Source organism: Polistes dominula, unplaced genomic scaffold (genome assembly GCF_049000335.1).
Source record: "Polistes dominula isolate Pdom_NZ unplaced genomic scaffold, Pdom_raw_medaka contig_26, whole genome shotgun sequence".
NCBI classification, from domain to species: Eukaryota; Metazoa; Arthropoda; class Insecta; order Hymenoptera; family Vespidae; genus Polistes; species Polistes dominula.
In genome coordinates, this window is record NW_028300939.1 from 1,526,193 (window position 1) to 1,547,890 (window position 21,698).

The window sequence follows — 21,698 nt, forward strand, 5'->3', positions numbered from 1 at the left end:
AATCAACGTGACACGTAATTTATATATATTAAGATAAGATTTTCTAAGATATTCTTCTATTTTTTTTGTTTAAAATTAATATTAATAATAATATTAATATTTTGTTTATTTCTAATTTGATTACAGAATGTGGATCACAAGATGAAGTTCCGTTCGAAGAAAGGCCAATTACCATTTGTCGAATTAAATGGCGAAGAGATTGCTGACAGTACGATAATCCTTCGTGAACTTAGTTCTAAGTTTGATAAGGATTTGGATGCAGCATTGACATCAGAACAACGGAGTGTTTCTCATGCAATGATATCTATGATTGAAAATCATTTGGTTTGGGCTGTTGCTTGCTGGCGTACTAAGAACATGGATTTGGTATTGAAGGGATACAAGGTCAATTTGCAACATGCCCTTGGTACACGCATTCCTGCTGGAATACTTAATTTCTTCTTTAAATTTACGTTCGGTCGCAAGGTAAGATATTATTATTATTCACCATTTTCATCGGTATTGTATTTTTTTGTTGATACAATTTTATAGTCCGTTTGTAAATATTATATTTAATTATTTAGCATGTGATATTTAATCATATTTGATGTTTTAGAAATTAGAAATTAGAAATTAACGTTTACTTTCTTTCCCCCCCCCTTTCTTAAAAAAATATTAGAATAATTTTGTTTGTGTTCAAGTCATAAAAAAAAAACAAATTAAAAATATACACACACAAGTAAAAGAATTTATTACAAACAAACATTGGTTGATAACAAACAAAAATAATTCATTAGAATGTTCGTAAGTGTTTTCTATTTGTATTAAACGTTGACTTTTGAATGGCCCTTTTCCTGTACCCCCTTACACCCCCTTCAAACCTCTCTTCATCTTCGTCTTGTTCGCAAAAAAGAAAAATTCACAAAAGGAAATCACTCTTTTGATAAGAGTGTGTTTTTTTGTTGCTCATTGAATTTGATTGAATGCGATAGAGGGATGAAGAGATGAGGGGGTGGTGTGGTATTGTTTGTAACAATAAAAGGGTTTAAATTAGAGAATTTTTTAGAAGGACAATTTATCAATGGAATTCAATGTAGATAACAAAGAATCGCGACTGTCTGTAGTGAAATGTAGTGGGATTTATTACAGGGTGCGAGGAAAGTCAAGGCTCAGGGTATGGGCGTGCACACACCTGAAGAGGTATCCCAATTTGGTTGTGCTGATTTAAAGGTTTTATCTGACATGTTGGCTGACAAGCCCTTCTTCTTTGGCGACGAACCGACTACGGTAAGTTTATTCGAAAAATTATTTAAAATATTTCTAATACAATTATTTGTTTTTTTTTCTTGATCATTCTTCAATTTCGATCAACAAAAAAAAACGAACTAACTAAATAAATAATAATAATTATTATTCTAATTAATGTTAATAATTTATATCCTTTGTTTTTTTTTTTTTTTTTTTTTAACAAAACAGTTGGACGTTGTAGCATTCGCCCACCTAGCTCAAATTCTTTACATCGACAAAGAAACGTCCTACAACTTAAGGGATTACATGCAAGAAAATTGTCCTAATTTGGTCGGCCATTGCTCACGCATGAAAGAACGATGCTTCCCCGATTGGGACGAGATTTGTTCAACCTTGGACATTAACACGCACTTACCCAAACCTGAGAAAGAAGAGGACGGTGGTAAGGAGGGCAAGGAAGAAGCTAAAGAATCCAAGGAATCGAAGGAGGAGAAGGAAGGTGACAAGGAAAAAGCTGACAAAGAAGAAAAAGAAATGGAAAAGGACAAGGAGGTCGATGAGAACAAAGAAAAAGAAAAGGATGGGAAATAAGCTGTAGTGTGGGGGTGTTGAACGGGTGGTGGTGATGATTGATTGGGTTGGTGGTTGATGGTGGTTGATTTGAGCTGATGGAAATTAAAAAATCGTTCGTACGTTCTAAAAGGATTTCTCAAAAAAGAAAAAAAAAAAGAAAAAGAAAAAAAAAACGAAGGAATAATAATTAAAGGGTGTGTTGTTGTTTCTTCATGGATGAACAAGGGAGAGTCTGAGAAGAGATGGGGAGGAGGGAGGAGAGGGGAGTGATGATTAGTCTCTTGTATGTTTGAGTAGAGTATGAATGTGTCTCTTGAAAGTATTTGTGTATGTTGTATGCATGGGAAGTGCATGTACGCATGTATGTAGGTATGTATGTGTGTGTGTGTGTGTGCATGAATGGAATGATAGGAATGCGTAAGCGTGTCCTTGAAGGAACTGACGATGACGATGACGATGATAATGGTTGACAATGATTATAATTACAATGCTGACAAGAGATTACTATGAAACAAAGAGAAAGAGAAAATGATGGTAGACAAGTGTTAGATTAAGGTAAGGGCGTCGTAGGGCGTGGAAGAAGAAAGAGTGACAGAGAGAGAGAGAGAGAGAGAGAGAGAGAGAATTAAAAAAAAATGTTTGATGATCAACCAGTGCTCTCTACTTATACGTATATAAGATTATTATTATTATTATTATTATTATTATTATTATTATTATTATTATTATTATTATTATTATTATTATTATTATTATTAATAGAATCATGTATAATGTTAAATAATCTTCGTTTTATTATTCGATCGTATCATCACAACGTTTTTGTGTATCGCCATATTTCATCTTGGACACCAACACCACACCCTTTTATTAAAGGGGGACACGCACTCACTGAGGAGGGATATTTTATAAAAAAAAAACAAAAAAAAAACAAAAAAAAACTCATCTGGAGGAAAGAAGAGTCCCTTTTCTTTACCACCTCCCTCCCTCCCCCCGACTCCCCACCCTCTATGTATGCGAATGAAAGATAAAAAAAAAAAAAAAATTAATAAAAAGACACAGAAAAAAGGTATGAGAGAATATGATTGGACATGGAAATGAAATGGTTGAATGAAAATTACTGAATGATGATTCATCATTGAATTTGAATGATTGAAAACGTATGGGGAATTAATAATAATAATAATAATAATAATAATAATAATAATAATAATAATAATAATAATAATAATAATAATAATAATATTAATAATAATAATAATAATATAACACGTGTGAATGTGAATGATGATTTATTAACCAACCAGCAGAGCGAGAATGGGCGCCCGCCCCTATCATCGTGAGAGAGTGAGAGAGTGAGAGAGAGAGAGAGAGAGAGAGAGAGAAAGAGTCAAAGTAGAATTTCAAAGTATAATAATAATAATAAATATATAATAGGTCTTTTGCAATATATCGAAATGCAATAGCGCCTAATTAAACGCAGGTGTGTGACATCTCTTTTTATCAGTGGCCAAAATGCAATTAAAATGCTAAAACAAAAAAAAGGAAAAATTGAAAAAAAATATTTGGGTGGGGGGTGGGGGTAAGGGGACGGCGAGAAAAGAACACACACACATATAAAATACATACATACATCCACACATCATACACAACATATATACATAATATACACACACGTGTAATAATATAGCATTTACGAGTAAGTTATCCCACGAAAAAGAAGAAGAAGATGATGATGATGGGTTTTTAATGAAAAAAAAGAAAAAAAAATAATAATAATGAACAAAAAAGAAAAAAATAGAAAAAAGAATAAAAGAAAAGAAAAATAAAAAAGAAAAAAATTAGTATGTTTGAGTGAGGATGATGAGACATTAAAAAAGAAAGAAAGAAAGAAAGAGAGAGAGAGAAAGTGAGATGTAGGAAAGAGAAATGATGATAATGATGATGATAGACAATGTTGATAATGAGAGGTCCAAAAACGTCTTCTCCCCACGTCCCCCGTCGTCGTCGATAAAGGGATGTTTTAATAAAATCCCTTTGCTGTGCGAAAAGTCACTTTGCGTTTTCGTGCAACCTAACATAATCTTCTTTCTCTTATTATTTTCTATTACTATTACTAACTATTTTATTTCTAACATATTATTTTTATTATTTTTAAATTCATCATCATCTTCTTCTTCTACTACTACTCTAAATTGTTTTTAAACTAAAATCACAAATTTTTGTCTATTAGGTTTCTTATTTTTCTCTCTCTAATTTTTACTTGGGGTTCTTTTTTTTTAGTTGATAATAGTAGTCTATCTTCTCTTTTAATTTGTTTTTTATTTTTTTTATTTGGGGATGTTTCTCTTTTTATTTTTTTTATGGGACTATTTTGTTTGGTTTTTATCACACCTGACCATCAACCAACCCTTTTTTTTACATTAATTTTATTTTTATTCTAATTTTACTAATTTTGTTTTTTTGTTTTTTTTTGTATCCATTTATTTTTCTTTGTTATATTATTGTCAAATGACGCCGTTCGATATAATAAAAATATTACGAAGAATCAAATCCTCCACCACACAGATAAATAATATCATATTATTATTATTATTATTATTATTATTATTATTATTATTATTATTATTATTATATAAAATATGTATAATCAAATTTTTACTGCCGTCTTGAAACAACCGAAAGAACAAAACAAAACAAAACAAAAAATAAAAAAAATCGTATGGAAAATAAAAAGAAGAGAGAAGAATGAAAGAGAAAGTATGTGAGAGAGAGAATGAGAGAGAGAGAGAGAGAGAGAGAGGGGAGAGGGGGAAAATATTTCTTTTTTAAACAATTTTAAAAAACACCATAGAAACAAACAAAAGTCGTTCGCGTAAGTCGAGGTTTAAAATATCACAAATTGAACCGAAATAAGAACACTTCAATCTTTAATTAATTAAAGAAAATTATTATTATTATTATTATTATTAATATTATTATTATTATTATTATAAGTTCGTTATAATTATTTGACATTGTTATTTGTAATAATCTACTTTTATTATTTTTTTCATTTTAATTTTTAATTTGTATTTTATATTATCTTTATATTACGTGTTTTCTTATTTTATAGAATTTTTAGAGAACACACACCCACACACCCACATACACACATATTTCGAACGGCACACTTTCTTCCCTATTTCATTAATCTTTTTTTTTTATATTATTTTTAATGTACATTGTATAGAAGATCGTTTTTAATAATAATAATGAGAGAGAGAGAGAGAGAGAGAGAGAGAGAGATAACGAATGCGATGATAAGAGAGAAATAAATTCAATTGAAATAAAACGCGGTGAGAGAGAAAAGGTGCACACAAATATGTGCACGACGAATAAACGTAAACAAAAAAAAAACAACAACAACAAATTTATATATATAAATATATATATATATAAATAATAAAAAAAAAATATAGGATACGTGTGCTACGCGCCATTTGTATTTCTTCTCTTATCTTTTTTTTTTATATATAATGTAATTATAATTATAATTATTATTAATTATTGCTATTATTATTATTATAATTATTATTATTATTATTATTATTATTATTATTACTACGATTATGATTAATGATTATATGATTATTATTGCGATTTTTTTATTTTTTAACAATGAACGACCACCCAAGACCGAATATGACGATATTTTACGATCTAATTGAGTTGTGTTGATTTTTTTTAAATTAATTTTTCTTCCCTACACATTTTATCATCCACCCTTATCCCTTTCCTTAAAGAACACTCCACCTTTTTATCCCATTAGAATTTATTTTTAATTCCTCTCTCTCTCTCTCTCTCTGTTTCCTTTTTTTTCAAATTCTATTCCCAATTCTTATCCAAGACTCGTGTAAAACTACCCCCTTTGCATTCCTTCATCCACTCCCCACTCGTTTCTCTTCTTATAATTTTTTTTTTTTATGATAGAAACGACGACGACGACGACGACGACGATGATAAGATGATAAGATGTTGATGATGATGATGATGATGATGACGATGATCATGATTGATGATCATAATGATTTTTCTCGAATGTCATTATAAGGGTAATTTAATCTTACGTAATACAAAGTGTCTTTCATTCATCGAAACTGACATTTGATGTATTAAATGTTATCGAACGGGAATTGAAGTTTTTTCTAAATAACGCGCTGCCCTCATAAAATAAAATAAATAAATAAAAAAAAAAATAAATAAAAATAAAAAAATAAAAAAATGGTAGTTGCAAATATTCCACAAAGAGACACATTTAAATGATAATACATTTATATTTAAGTAGCTTTTACTATTATTATTATTATTATTAATAATATTATTATTATTAAATGACGATTATGATTATATTACACGTAAAAGGGTTTATTTGGGGAGGGGGGAGGGGGGAAATACAACCAACAACAACAACAAAAACAGAAAAAAAAACAAGAGAAAGTAGAGAAATGAGGGGTTAAAATGAATAAAATAAAAAAAGAAAAAGAAGAAAGATAAGATGAAATGAGATGAAATGAGAAAAAGATAAAGGGAAAGATAAGGAAAGGTAAAAAAAAAAAATATTAAATTAGTGTGTGAAGAATGATGATGTTTATACTTAGGACGATGCATACGTTTAAAAACTGTGGTTACAATTATTATGAATTATTATTATTATTATTATTATTATTATTATTATTATTATGAATTATTATTATTATTATTATTATTATTACTACGAATATAAATAATATAAAATTAGTGACAAAAAGAAAAAGGAAAAGAAAAAGAAAAAAAAAACAAACACATGGACAAGACCATCCAAGTTGCAGCACAGTAGGTAGGCACACCCCAATACAGTAAGAATTATTGTAAGAGGAACATTATTAATAATAATTATAATATGACTGCTCGTTTTATGCTCGGCGCTATACATTTCATTGTCATTATTATATCACCATTTATTAACGATATACATACGAACAAATAAAATGTGTTTATAAATATAACGTTGATCATCCTTTAAGAAAATGTCGTCTCTGCAATTTTCTTTTTTTTTTTATTGTTACAACTAATAATGATAATGATGATGATGATGATAATAATAATAATAATAATAATAATAATTAATATTATTATTATTATTAATGTAATCGTTCGTTTTTATTTATATCTTTTTTTTGTTTAATTAAATTTTAAAGTAGGATTACTTTTTTTTTTTTTAGAAGAAATGAATGATTGATTGATTTTGTTCATTAAAGATTAATTAATATATATATTTTTTTTATTATGAAATTTTTGAGAAGGAATGTGAATGATTTATTTTGTTAATTAAGAAAATAACCCTTGGGATTTTTTTTTTTTTTCGTTCATTTGATTCAACGACGATTTATTTTATCGTACAATTTTGTTTTAAGGATTTTTGTGCTTAATATATATCTTTAGCAACTAAAGTTTAGTTTGTTTTATTTTAAAGTTGATTCTTTTTTTAGATTTTTTTTTATTCTTATAACTTTATTTGGCTAGATAAATAATATCTTCGATCTTAAATCTAATAATAATAATACAGATTATTTATTTATAATAATAATTACTGACACTATCGAACGAATCTTCTTTTATACTGTACGAATTGTTTACTTTTTGTTTTTATTTTATTTTAGTTAATTTTCTTTCGATTAAGATTAATATTTATCTATCTTCTCATTTACTAAGATATGTTTTGTATTGCTACAATTTTGTTTAAAAATAATATATATATATATATAGTTTTTAATCAATGATAAGACGAGATTAAGTAGAATTGTTGTAAAGTATTTTCTACAGCATCATAATTAATAATAAAACTAATATTATAATCATAGTCGATAAATTATGCGACAAGATTATTAATAATATACAGTACTATATAGTACTGTAAATATCATAGTATATAGTACTATAAATATTATATGTACTACTACTATACATAAGTATCTGGTAAAAAACTATTTTTAACATATTTTTTTATCTTTTATCTTTTTGTTTTTGTTTTTTTTTGTTTTTAAATATTTTATACACCGAATATATTTCTATCTCTAGCTGTAGATAATACTTTTGTCTATTTTTACTTTGTTTTTATTTAACTCGTATTTATCACACGTTTTAAACGTGCATTGAAATTATCTTATTTTAATAATCCATTGCGTATGTAAGTGTGTATGGTTAAACCACCGACAAAATGGCGTGACAGTGCCAGAAAGCGTATAATAATTTTTCTTTTTTTTTATAATCTTTACACACAGAGTAATCGTAAGTATATCCTTTTCTTTCTTTCTTTCTTTCTTTTTTTCTGTTTTTTTTTTTTTTACAATAAATATATTCGGTCCCAAATCAAATCGAGGTAGCACGATTACATTTTATCAAGTGTTTTTGTATCTTTTTTCTTTTTTTTTTTTGTTGATGTTTAAACAACGATATTCGACATTAGTTTTGTATATCGATGGACAATATTTTTTGATTAATTATTATTATTATTATTATTATAATATTCATTGTTTTTTTTTTTTAACGAGACATATAATGAAATTTTACATGACGGTCAGAACAATTAATTGACAATTATTTTATTTATTTAATAATAGGAATGTGTCTGTAATTTGTTCTGTAATTTGTTCTGTAATTTGCATTCAGTTTTTTATTATTCAATTTTTGACCAATTAACACGAGCTAGAGATTATTATTATTATTGTTGTTCTTGTTGTTTTTATTGTTGTTTTTTTATCATTGACAAAAAAGGGGAAAGAATATTTTATTTCTTTTCACCAGTTTTGATTTTTTTCTTCATTTTTTTTTTCCTTTATTAGAAAAATTAGAACTTTTAATATTTGTTAATCGAGACCAACTATTGCTACAATTCTTAATTATATTGCTTCGATTCGGCTATCGCATTATGCGCATATTTATAATAATTCATCTGTTTCTTATCTTTATATATATATTTTCCTTTTTAAGTTTTTTTAATCTTCTTTGTTTTTTTTTTGTTGTTGTTGTTATTACCACGAAAATATTTATGTGTTATTTTCTAATCAATCACGAGGCTCAAAGCGATCCAAAAACTGAGCACAATACACCTATGCTCCAAAATTACATTTTTTTTTTATAATTTTTCTTTTACTTTTTTACTTTTTTTACTTTTTAAATTTTGCTATTAACTATTTGCAACAAACTATTCCATTCTAATAATTATTCTTGAGTTTAGCTTCGAATATAGTTTTTTCTCTTTTTTGTATTCACTTCTTTTTCTTCTTCTTCTTCTTCTTTTGGTTTAATTCATTTATTCATTTAAATAATATATATATATATATATTTATATATATATGTATATGTATATATTTTGATTTCTATTTAATCATTGAAAATGAGAATAAATATAACAATTAATCACGGATGGATTTTTATGCATAAGATTGATAGATAAATTACAATAAATCTTTTGATTATTATTATTATTACTAGTGCATTGATTAATTAATGAATCATTTATTATTAATCAATCATTTAATCATTAATTAATCTCATTCATGGAAACATCATCAATTTGTACCTTAGAAAAAGGGGCGAAATTGCAATTAGACGGAATGTTTAGAACATTAGATATATATACATATATCTAATTAATACTAATTCATATTTGTATCCTCTTAACATACATACATATACATATGTATACATATATATCTCAACCCTTTATTTTTAATCCGGTCCAGCCGGTTAAGAAAATTTCATAAACAATTTACTTGTTCTTTCCCCCCACCCCAAGTTTAAAATAATAGAACGTTCAACGTTCTAATTTTGTTCTTTTATATTCGAGAGATCAAATCAAATAAGAACACTTCATCATTGAGAGAAAATATACAAAGAAATTTATCATTAGAACTTATGTGAGACAATTTTTGTTCAGACTCAAACAAAGAAACTTCTTTTTCTCGACTTAAGTTCATGTACAAACCCACATATTCATTCATATATACATAACTTATATATTCATTCTTGTATATGATCCTCAGGTAACTAAAGACATAATAACAATATATATAGATCACCTTTCTTTCTTTCTTTTCTTTTCTTTTCAAGGTAACAAGTTGTGAAAAGATGACCAACAACAACGAGATAAATTCTCGGAATATTCATTATGAATGAAATAAACAATAATACTATTGTTTTAACGTTCTCCCTTTGTCATATAATCGATTAAAAAAAGTGTTGTTATTAATAGAGAGAAGATTGTAATTATTATTATTATTATAATTATTATTTAAAAGGCTGTACTGGCTGTTGCAGTAGTATTTGAATGCACGCCGGATTCCGAATTAGGACGTCCGGCGTGTAGCTACAGCTACGTTGATGCTGCCAAACTGATTGATGTTGATTCGGTAACAGCAGAACGTGGTTTGGCATCCAACGAATTGTATAATGGATATTCGCAGCATAAAATAAATTTTAAGAAACGTGGTACTTCGACATAGATCGATGGGGGAATTGGTATCAATGGTGACGTTGATTGTTTGTAATAACGATACTCAGCGTTACTAAAATGAAATCATTAACAAAATGTTTTCATTAGATTTTTACTTAGTTATATATATATGGGCTGAATTGAAAAGTTTCAAATAAAATGTTAAAATAAAATAAATATTACAATAAAATACATATAAAAGAAATTATTAAAATAAAATATAATAGTTAAATTAATTATAACAACAACAAAAAAATTGTTCAATACTTTATAAAACATAATTCAATTTATACGAGAATAATATTTTTGGTTAATTATTTTTTTTTAAAAACCTTTGCCAATAATCTATGATCTCTACAATTTAATATCAATTTCTAATAAAATTCTAATTACATTCTTTAATATATTTAATATATTAAAACACCCTTAACCATAGATATATAAAAACAGGTTTTTTTTTAATTGAACTATAAAAAGACAAAGCTTTCTGAAGAAAAAGGTTAAAGTACTTTATCGATAATAGGAAAGTGGTTTTATAAAGATAATTTTTCTTTTTTTTTTTTTTTTCAAAATAGAAACACTTACTCTCGATATCTCTCATCGGAGGCCTTTTCCAGTAAAGGCATACCCGATAAAAAGAGGATGATAATCGTAGTAAAGATCGGTGAAGCGATAACAACCCATTCGGCTCCTTCAATCACGTTTAAGGATATTACAAAGATACCCCACCATACTACGATTTCACCGAAATAATTAGGATGCCTAGATAATCTCCATAATCCTAGAATTATCATGATCAAACAAGATTACAAAATTCTATTATATTATTCTCGTTAATAATACTTAGTATTAATATTTCATTTAATTATAAGAAAGATATAGAGACCATCGTTACACCATTTCCCATTATTTACGGGATCCTGTTTGAAAGCAAACTTTTGTAAATCAGCATAGGTTTCTGCAGCAAGTCCAATTACGAACAACCCAGTACCAGCACTATCAAAATTGGTCATGGTTTTTGGGGCAGGTGGAATTTTGTGACGTGGTGAGTTTATTATTATCACCGGTAAACTCACTACGTAAACCCATACAGCCTGGAAATTGGGATAAAAAGATAAAACTCATGTCTATGGTTATCAATGATAAAAATATGAGATAAGAGATTCGACACACTTGGCAAATGATTTTTACAATCGATAATAGAAAAAAATCTTGGCTTCTGATATTGGCAGCAATAACACCATTTCTTATTCCAATAAAACATGCATACTACGATATCTACTTGTTCTAATAAATTTCTAAATTATTATTATTATTAAATATATTGATAAATAAATATATTTTATACAAAATGTACCTGAAATGTCCAAAATACTGCAAAACGAATAACATTGCTCTTACGATCAGCGAATCTTTTATCTCGTCCAATTTTAACGATTCGATAAAGAAGATATCCCGATAATCGTACACCCCATAGACATACAAATACGGTCACCATAAGTTGCCGACTGTCGTAATGCTACGATCAAGAAAAATATACGATATGATTTAATTATAAATCATTTAATTGAATTTTTCACGATGCATGATGCGTGTTTACATAACAATAATTTAAATTATATATTTAATAAACAACTGATTATTATCATAATATATTATTTAAATATTTTCTTATATAAATATATAAATAAAAAATTTCAAATATTTTATAGTTAATTATTTTTGTTGAATAATAATTGAATGTACATGCATCATCATCGTCATCATCATTTTTTTGCAAGAAAAGTGTTTTGTTATAATTAGAGTCTGGTTTTTTTTTTGGTATTTTTAGTAATACCTTGCCAACTTGACCGAGAAAAAAAGTTAGAAGGGCAAGAATAATAAAATTAGTGCCACCGGCAAAATCCGTCAATTTGTCCAGTTGAAATGTAGCAGCTATAGTGAAGAATATCAGTTGCATTCCAACCGTAACGATTGCGCTCACGGCCAAATGATCCTCGTCTAAAATATCCACCGCCATTTTTCCCTTTCCTCCTGCTTCTTCACCGCGGTCTTGTTTCTATCTTTTAAAACCCTCCTCCTCCCGCTTTTCCACCTCTAACTTCTTCTTCACCCCTTTTATCGTTCTCTTCGTATCTTTTAATACGAATTACCTACTGTGAATCTGTGAAACGTTCTTATTATTATTATTATTATTTTTTGTATTAATATCCTTTTGGTGGTTTTGTTTCGTTTAATTAAAATAATATGATAGAAACATTTTATGGGTTTTCGATAATTACTTTCAAGTGTTTTGTATTACAAATGAATGAATTTTCTGAATTTATATAAAATATTTTACGAATAATACTTTCTTTTCATTTACGTAATCGACTTAATCATATATTGGCGCGAATTTATGTTAGATAAGTAACATCAAAACTGAATTACAAATCACATTGATATACTATATGTTCCAGGTATATATGTAAGTATAATATTATCTGCATACGTCGCATTGCAGGAATCAAAAATATGCAAAAATAAGAACATGTTAATAGACTATTATGAAGTTGAAAGACAAGAAAATACGTGTTTGTGTTTTTGTTATTTAAATATTTAAACAATTATTAAACTAGCCGAATGATAATGCAATTGAAAAGAAAGTAAATAGTGTTATAGAAAAATTGCATGATTTTTCTATTATTACAATTATTTTATTTTTCATTAATAATAAAAACAAAAAAAGAGAGAGAGAGAAAGATATACTATCTTAAAAGAATGAAAATATTAAACACGTATCGATTTTTGAAATAAATATTTAAAAAAAATTATATTTAGAAAAAAAAAGAAAAATGTTGAAATGAACGAGAAGAGAGAATGAAAACGAATAAGAAAATATATTTTCTATATGATGTATATTATTTTAATAATACCTCGCGAGAGGTGTGTTGGTAGTGGTGGTGCCTCATCTCAATAGATTTTCCTTTGGACGTTTCACGTCCACGTTGTAAGAAGAAACAGGAACGACTAAAACACGCCGGCGAAAATTCAATGTCGAGTCTAAAACGAGAGGTGTTGGTACCAACGATCACGTGTGTTACATTTTCGAACTAACATAAGTTAAGAACAGCACATTGACGGTGGTGGGATCTTCACAATATTCTCTTGCACTATTTTTTTTCTTCTTTATTTTCTCCTCCACCTACTCTCTTTTTTTTTAAATTATTTATTCCCTTTTTTTCCCCCTTAAAACTATTTTTTTTCTCTCACGTTTATCTTTAAAGTATTTTTATTTTTCCACCCTTTTTAATTTCCTCTATTTTCTTTTTTTTTAAACCTTCTTTAATTTCCTTTAACTATCCTTCTCACTATTTTCTTTGACTACATTTTTCACCCTTGTTTCCTATCCATTTTCTTTCTCTCTCTCTTTTTTATATTATATTTTTCATCAAGTTATTTTCTTTCTCTCTCTCTCTTTCTTTCACTTATTACTTATACTATTATTTTCCGTTTTTTTCATTCAACGTTAACCCATCCACCTCTTTCTATCTTCTTTCGTATTTGTTCTTTCTCTTTTTCTCTTTACCTTTGTACTTTCCCCTCTCTTTTCCTTTTCTGGATATCATTTGAAGTGCAAGAGCGTGCGCGACTGAACCCCTACAGTATATTCTACACCCACCCACCCCTATTTTCTATATATTTTTTTTCAACTCCCTCTCTCTCTCTTTTGCGCAATGGTTGGCACAGTAATCTGCGCATATTGCGACCAACGAATCGATAGGATGCGCAAGAGTGCATAAAAGGGTGCTTCCTAATGAACGATGAAAAGGGTTTCAAAGATGATGGTCAAAATTTTCCTAACGAAGTATCCCTATTACCTCACCCTCTTTTCTTTTTGATTTCTATAGGAAGAAGATAATATGTAATTCAATTAATTCATTTGTTTCTTTGTTCATTTTTTGTTGAGAGAGTGTTTAAATTAATTGACGAATGAATGGGGGTGATGTATGTAGATCAATTTAAATTTTGTGCGCTTTTATCGTATTAGGAAAGGGATGGTTTGTTCACGTGATCAACAGTTAGAGGATGATAATACTTTTTGGAAAAATAATAAAAAATTGTTCAATTCGTGGCAGTGTTTTCTTTTTCTTTCTTTCGTTTCTTTTCCTTTTTTTTTTTATTATAATTTAAAAATAATAATATATATATAACGACATTATATGTTAAGAATAAATTATATTTATTCCAATAATGTTTAGATTGTACCTTTAATGAATATCTTTTTTTTTTTTTAGAATAATAATTAAATATCCTAAGTATATAAATTGCAACAAGATTCAAGAAGGAAGGTAACGATTACGTTCCTTTGTACATTGAAACTTAACTTATTATCTCTCATATTTTTTTATTTCAATGTATGTAATTTCAAAATGGAATCATTTTACTTATAGGAGGTGTACAAAGTTTTTTTTAACAGATTCTCGTGTCAATTGAATGCACATTCAACGAAGAAGACGCATATAATTCACACTACGCATTGTTAATACAAAATCAAATCTCTTTATGCAAAATTGATGTTTAACAGTTCTTTTTAATCTTACACGTGTGTAGTTGAAACTTTCTCTTCCCCCTGATAAGTCTTATTTGCGTTGTAATCCCATTTATAACACAACTTTTTATCCTTAAGATCTGGTGTATTTTCCCCAAATGTGAAGCATGAACACGGATGCGATGAATAAGAGAGACATAACCAGTACTGGTACAGGACCTCTGAATATACAAACATATTTCAATATCACATTCATGTTCTAAGATTTAATTAATTATCAACAAAAGATTTCTAGTGTTAACATCGACCAAGTAATAATCATAAAGTAAGAAAGGAACCGTATGGTATATCTATTTTCTTTTGATAAATATATCCATACGTGTTACAGCTAATAATTGGTTAAGTTAGACAATAGTTATAGATAAGTAACTTACACTTTAATGCCAGGTGAATCATCTGTATAAAATCTCCACATACCACCAGAGCTTGTACCAGTGTTTCTATTTCTAGAGGATGTAGCAGTGGCAGTTTTACGTTGTCTGACAGTGCCACTGCCACCTGCTCTAGGTGCTATAGCTTTACTAGGTGAACGACCCGCGGATCCAACCGATGTTGCACTAGCTGCGGCAGGCTTATAATAAAATACAAATTTATCATTTTACTTTGTTTACATTTAAATTATTCCAATAAGAATAAGAAATAATAATCACATTCTGTATTTTATTATTGTATCACTTACCATTGTGGTTGTTGATAATTAAATGTACTTTAAATCAAAAATGTATTTTATCACAGTAGTAATTTTCTAGTCAATTATACAAATTTCTTTTATGTCAAATATTTGAACGTTGCAGTAGTTTAGTAGGACGGACATATAAATGAACAACTGGAAGTTCCGTGATTTACCAAACGATAGACTTTTGCTTATCAATTGAAACTACGTTTTTGAACACTCGCTTCCGTCTGAAGTACACCGATCAACGACGTGTCATATGTATACGATACACGTGGTGCATCTCTGACACGTCATCGAAATCAGCTATATTCATCTTCTTCGTTGGATGCGTCATTTAAGGTCAATTTTCATGAAAGTTTTTGAAATCGACGCTTGAGTGCGCTGTTTCCCTCGTCATTCATAATTGGCGCCAAATTCAAATACCTTCAATTTGCTTTCATTCATTTGACAATTTATGTATAATAAATCAATAACAAATGAAATAATTTTAATAACAAAGGGATTATAAACGAAAGCATCTAACGACGAAAAGATATTTTTAACAATTTCTTTGGTATTTTTTTTAATAACATCACGGTATTCATCTACAATTATTCATGTGACAAAATAAAAAATATATAAATCAATAAGAAATGTTATATAATAATAGAGTTACTTGAATCATAATTAAATGTTTATAAATTCGTTTATAAAGAACACGGTATTTGTACCTTAATCTTATGTGTATATGAGGAGTTATGATACATACTCGCAAATATACTAACTGTGCCAACCATTTAGAGAAAAACAATTTTTATTAAAAGCTGGCCCTTTCCTTTTTTTTTATTTTTTAATTTTCTTTTTCTTTTTTAAATCGTCGATATTGCTTCAGCTTAAACTTTAGGTCTAATATTTTGGTTCTTTGGAAAAAGTATTTATATGTTTATAATTTTATAAAGATAATATATAATTGTAATATATATAAAAAATATGTATGAATATTAATTACTATATATATATATATATATATAGATTAAGAAATTATTATAAGTAATATGTATATATATATTATTTATACAGAATTTTTATCATCAAAATTAATGAAAAACAAATTCTTGAGTATCTACATTAGCACTAAAAAGTAAACGTTTATATGTGAAATAATATTTTGTTAAAAATCAATGTTTTACATCACCAAAATAGTGGACCTAATTTTTAGCATTACAAACTTTTTAATACATAGTTTTTTTTTCTTCCCACATTATATATATATATATTGTATCATACAGTATAATGAATGTATTTCGTGTGTGTTTATGATTGAACTTTAATAGTTCTGATGTTCATAGACTAGTCTTCACAGTTATATGGCTTAAAATGTATATTTATGATGTAATTGAGAAGCAGCGCATTTACAAGTGCCTTTTACTATTACAATCGGAAATAGAAAAGGAAGTCACGCATTGGTGCAGGAACTTTTGTTCTTTTTTTTTCTTCTTTCTTTCTTTCTTTTCACACTTATAATATGCAATGTATCCGAAGTATTATAAAAGTAAAAAAAAAAAAAAAACAACAAAAAGATATGATTTGTTTTGTTCATATAAAAGTATTCAAAGATTTTAAAATTGTAATTTGGGAATAAAAATGATGATATAAAGAAGTTATTAAATTTTGTTTGTGAAGCTTTCTTCTTCTTCTTCTTGTGTTAATGGTAGTTATACTACAAAAAAAAAAAAAAAAACATATAGTTATCGTTAATTTATGAAATTTGTAGAAATTCATCTATTACATGCATCCTAATAATCTAACAAATCTCAAATATTATCTAATCATATTCTTGTTAAATTGTAAGTAATAATGAAATTGTATTTTTTTTTTTAAGTATTTCCATCATATTTTTTTCTTCTTTGTAAAAGATCTTTCAAGTAGAATTCTTATGGTATAATAGCAATGCTATAATTGCTTTATAGAAATGTCAAAAAATTCTTTTCAAAATGCATTAAGTTTGTATTCTATTGAAACGCTTTGGCCTTCGTTTGTTCTGTTTCAGGCATATTTTTAATCGTTTATCATTAAATAAGACAACTTAATTGTCTTATTTATCAAATTAAGTAGAATAAGTTTAATATTTTTTAATATATATATATATATATATAAATGTATATAATTATTTCTGTTGAGTATTACTTAATAATTATACAAGTAAAAAATTGGTAATAAGTTGACAAAATTTGGCACCATTTTTGATATATGTGAAAAATTCTGTAAAATTCTGTATAAATTTCTTATTCTTTTGTTTCATTTAGTATAATCTGAATCGTTTTTCTCTCTTCTTAACGTACCAAATTCATATTATTAGTAACATTACTGGTGCACATTAGAAATTGTGTACATATAATTCGTATTTTCTTTCTTTTTCTTATCAACAACAATAAAATATAACAACAATAAATTTATGCCTGATACTGAGACTTATTAATTATTTAAAAGTATTCATGATTATCTAATAAAACTAAATTATTGTTACCAAGAATAAAGTCTTTAGAACACGGAAAACATCACATTGCATCGTGTCATTAAGTGATTTTAAATTTTAGTAATTATATAATGATGTTTCATATCATAAAACAGTTTATACATTTTCAAAAATTCTTGTTTACATTTGATCTTTCCAAATTTTCTTTTCCTTTCTCATACTAATGTAGAATCAATTGATATACATTATCTTGAACATACTCTGATCTTAATAAGTTTGAAATTGTTATTCGTTATCTGATATTAATCTGACACGATGCACAAATGAATGAATTTTATGTCAAAATGAAATATGAAATAAATATTTAAAATAATATTTTTCGTTTGGTCCAACTTAAGTACTGGTTACGCCTTTGCGTGCCACCAATAAGTTTAATACTGGATGTTTCTTTATGTAAGAGACAGCTTTTTTATGAGTAACCATTGTAAAATCATATCCATTACATTGTAGAATTTTATCGTGCATTCTAAGACCGCTTTTAGCTGCTGGTGATCCTTCGTGAACTTCAGTTACATATATACCCTAAAATAGTAACATTTCTTTATAATTTGAATAACTTATTTATTCATTATGATTAATGATTTTAGAAAATATTCTTAAAATACATTATCCGTATATCCTTGCGGACTCTTTCGATAATCTTGGTCTATTCCACCTCCAATTTTAAATCCACATTTCATCACTTCTTCTCCATTCTCATTAACTTCTGTTTCTTTTTGCAAAGTTATTGGTATCTGTAGATAAAAATGGATATACTATATATTTCATAATCATACATTTCAACAGAGATAATGTTATAAATATTTGTTAATAACTTCTCTTTGAATTATTAATAATTCCTTAATAAAAAAGATATTCTAAAAGGCAAAATTTAAGTATGCAAATGAAATATTTAATATCATTGAGATGAATCAACCAAGGTATACTTTCAATAAACAACAAATTTTCATTTCAATAAAACTTACACTCAGGCATTCCATCGCGGTGCCCGCTTGGTGTTGAAAAGCCATTTTTGCGCACATTTTGATTGATTTTCTTTAACACTTGGTTTATTTAACAAAAATTAATCTAAATTTCGCGATGACACGAGTAACACACACGCCCAAAACACGTCAAAGCAATCAACGTGATGCTAACGTGAATAGAATTTAGAATAACTCAAAATGCACACACAATCGATTTAAGTGTCGGTAAGAATTATTTGTTTATTAACTTTCACTTCTTTGTTTATCTAGTTATGCATACGATGCACATTTTTTAGAAAAAGAGAAATATTAAATTGAACTGTGTTAGCCGACATACGGTCTTCTTCAGCGTTGTTAAGAATATCGATGCATAATATTACCGAAGGGTATAGAAGTACATTGAGGATCACAAGCCAACTTAGTGACTAACCAAAATACGTTTAGTTAATACCCAGAAAACCAGTGGTCGCTAGTAGGGACTTAACGCGATGACAGTATAATACTATGAATGAATACTATATTCTTTCATACTATTATGAATGGTAGTAATAAATGGTAGTAATGAATGATAGTAATGAATGATAGTATATATAATATAGTAATATTCTATATTATGATTTACTATAATAGAATACTTACTAGAATAGAATACCATTTCCTTTGATAGTATAAAATTAGATTATTAAATTACACAGATACATTAAAATAGAAGTGTAAATAAAAATATTAAATTTTAAGAGAAAAAATAAGTGTGTGCCTTCAGAAATGCCATTATACATATATTAAGAAATGAAACAATTTCAGGAATTCAAATAGAAAAAAGATGTCAAGGGTTTGTTGTTAAATCCAACGATGATCACCTGAAACAAAAGAAAACTGTATTAATTATAGAATCAAGTGAGATACAATAGCCTGACATATGAATCGTCCAATTCGTAGATGCACTTTTAAAATTGAATTCTCTATTTATTGCTATCAAATCTCTATTTAAAGTTACAATAAAATTGAATTTAAAGGCTTGATTTTAAATTTACAAAAAATAAAAAATAAAAAAGTAAAAGTACAAAAATATTAAGTTATTAGAGAAAATAATATCTATTAATTATTATAACTAATACTTTTAAACTGCATTATATAGAAAAGAAAAAAATTACACAAAAAAGTGAAAAATCTTAAAGAAAAAAAAGAGAGATTACTTTAATATTCAAAAGACGATAATGAGATTTCAAAATGTAATAAAAATGGAATTTAAATATTTTGACTCGAACTAACTAAACACATATGCATCTTTTTGACGATATAGACACGCATCTGGTGTCCCAAGGAGATGGAATGGTCCATCATCTCCAATTACAACTAGAAATTAATGACGAGCAAAAAAGTAAAACAATAAAATATAAAATATGACTAAAGAGCCATTCTCTAAAGGTTCGAACTTGCTGTTGAACCTTTGAAAATAACTCAATAGCCTGTAGTTGCCCTCTTGAGCCACAATTAAGTGGGGGCCTCTTCGGCATTAAGCCTCTTCTTTCTTCATTCCATGAAAACTGCATTTGGACATTTCTACGTGCGAGCAAGATAAGATCGTTCATACTACTTTTGCAAATAAACTTTTATTTTGTTATAATTCTAATTCTCAATTATATTAAAAAATTAATTTACATTTCGCGTTCACTTTTCTAGCTCGTGGACCATCAATAAACTTGGAGTTCATTGACCATACACGAGAACATTTAATCGAATGTCCAAGCAGATAATAATTTCCCTCGATGACCTAATAACACTTCGCACTTTTAACATCGAGTAATAAGATCGAATTGAAATAGAAAATGCAATAAATGTAATGCATTATCTTGCAATACTTTGTTATATTTAATTATATCAAATAATTATAGCTGTAAGACGAAATCGCGATAGTGCGTAGTGCTAATCCTGAAATACTTAAAACTAAGTATCAAATGCATCAAAGAATTTGCGGAATTAGATTCGACTCTATCTCGTTCGAGATAGAATCGAAGTAGAAATGAATCTTTCAAATGGTTGCAAATACCTTTGAATCATGATACATAATAAAGATCACAGAATAGTTACAAAATAAATTAACAAATCAAACATAATATAGAATGAGATGATAAAAATTTGTAACAATTCTGTATAAACCAGAGGCGGAATTTCCACTCCGGAGTGGAAGCAAGAAGTCTCAATACCTTTCCTGGATCCTACCTACTTAAAATTAAAGTTTTCACATTCATTCAAAGAAGTATGCTACCTGCCTGCCTATTACCCATATTTTTACCCATTTTAAGAAAAACCATACATACCCACCCACTCACTCCACGGTTCTCACACATACCACCAGGGTGCAAAAGCCTACACTAGAGAGCATGTCCCGGGGCACCTCCGACACCCTAGTTCAACCACGTTTTCTAAACTTATATGCTAATGGGTATACGTACGTATTTTGCTGTAATCGACTGCCAAGGCTAATGATTATTGCATAAAAAACTAAAGCAAAAATACAAGTATACACTAGTATATATGTATGCATACTAGTAATGTACAAGTATATCAAAGTTTCCACAAATAAATGCAGTAACTCTACTATGCAAACGAGATTATCAAACAAATTAGAAATA

The 21,698-nt window shown here is 27.6% G+C and overlaps 4 protein-coding genes across 5 annotated transcripts in view; 1 reads left to right on the forward strand and 3 right to left on the reverse strand.

Annotated features, from left to right (window-relative positions):
- The window catches only part of fax (failed axon connections), a 51,030-nt gene extending 48,612 nt beyond the window's left edge, over positions 1-2,418 (forward strand). Inside the window, exons 2-4 of one of the 2 annotated variants that reach the window (XM_015333622.2) lie at positions 127-465; positions 1,114-1,266; positions 1,456-2,418. In XM_015333622.2, coding sequence (XP_015189108.1) covers positions 127-465; positions 1,114-1,266; positions 1,456-1,818 — 855 coding nt within the window. In that variant the 3' untranslated portion in view covers positions 1,819-2,418. The remainder of the gene's footprint in view (positions 1-126; positions 466-1,113; positions 1,267-1,455) is intronic. The other variant, XM_015333623.2, reaches the window with a different exon arrangement.
- Positions 2,419-4,995: 2,577 nt separating this feature from the next.
- On the reverse strand, positions 4,996-13,554 carry LOC107073141 (uncharacterized). The gene is made up of 7 exons (XM_015333633.2): positions 13,413-13,554; positions 13,231-13,324; positions 12,153-12,479; positions 11,673-11,834; positions 11,202-11,409; positions 10,901-11,096; positions 4,996-10,388 (listed from the first exon to the last, which is right to left on the reverse strand). The coding sequence occupies exons 3-7, from the start codon at positions 12,333-12,335 to the stop codon at positions 10,196-10,198; spliced, it is 942 nt and encodes a 313-aa protein (XP_015189119.1). The 5' UTR covers positions 12,336-12,479; positions 13,231-13,324; positions 13,413-13,554; the 3' UTR covers positions 4,996-10,195.
- Positions 13,555-13,776: 222 nt separating this feature from the next.
- Positions 13,777-15,886, reverse strand: Sec61beta (Sec61 translocon subunit beta). The gene is made up of 3 exons (XM_015333635.2): positions 15,586-15,886; positions 15,281-15,477; positions 13,777-15,067 (listed from the first exon to the last, which is right to left on the reverse strand). The coding sequence occupies exons 1-3, from the start codon at positions 15,586-15,588 to the stop codon at positions 14,980-14,982; spliced, it is 288 nt and encodes a 95-aa protein (XP_015189121.1). The 5' UTR covers positions 15,589-15,886; the 3' UTR covers positions 13,777-14,979.
- Positions 15,887-17,039: 1,153 nt separating this feature from the next.
- Positions 17,040-19,446, reverse strand: LOC107073142 (tax1-binding protein 3 homolog). The gene is made up of 3 exons (XM_015333634.2): positions 19,063-19,446; positions 18,703-18,831; positions 17,040-18,619 (listed from the first exon to the last, which is right to left on the reverse strand). The coding sequence occupies exons 1-3, from the start codon at positions 19,117-19,119 to the stop codon at positions 18,431-18,433; spliced, it is 375 nt and encodes a 124-aa protein (XP_015189120.1). The 5' UTR covers positions 19,120-19,446; the 3' UTR covers positions 17,040-18,430.
- Between the last annotated feature and the right edge of the window lie 2,252 nt (positions 19,447-21,698).

Coding starts and splice junctions, on each gene's coding strand:
- Sec61beta (XM_015333635.2), bottom strand. Junction 15,068..15,280: donor GATTCACCTGGCATTAAAGT/GTAAGTTACTTA, acceptor TTGTATATTCAG/AGGTCCTGTACCAGTACTGG.
- LOC107073141 (XM_015333633.2), bottom strand. CDS start 12,335: ATGGCGGTGGATATTTTAGACGAGGATCATTTGGCCGTGAGCGCAATC. Junction 11,410..11,672: donor CAGTATTTTGGACATTTCAG/GTACATTTTGTA, acceptor CCCAATTTCCAG/GCTGTATGGGTTTACGTAGT. Junction 11,097..11,201: donor TGGGAAATGGTGTAACGATG/GTCTCTATATCT, acceptor TGATAATTCTAG/GATTATGGAGATTATCTAGG.
- LOC107073142 (XM_015333634.2), bottom strand. CDS start 19,119: ATGTGCGCAAAAATGGCTTTTCAACACCAAGCGGGCACCGCGATGGAA. Junction 18,832..19,062: donor CCGCGATGGAATGCCTGAGT/GTAAGTTTTATT, acceptor TTTTATCTACAG/ATACCAATAACTTTGCAAAA. Junction 18,620..18,702: donor CGCAAGGATATACGGATAAT/GTATTTTAAGAA, acceptor TTACTATTTTAG/GGTATATATGTAACTGAAGT.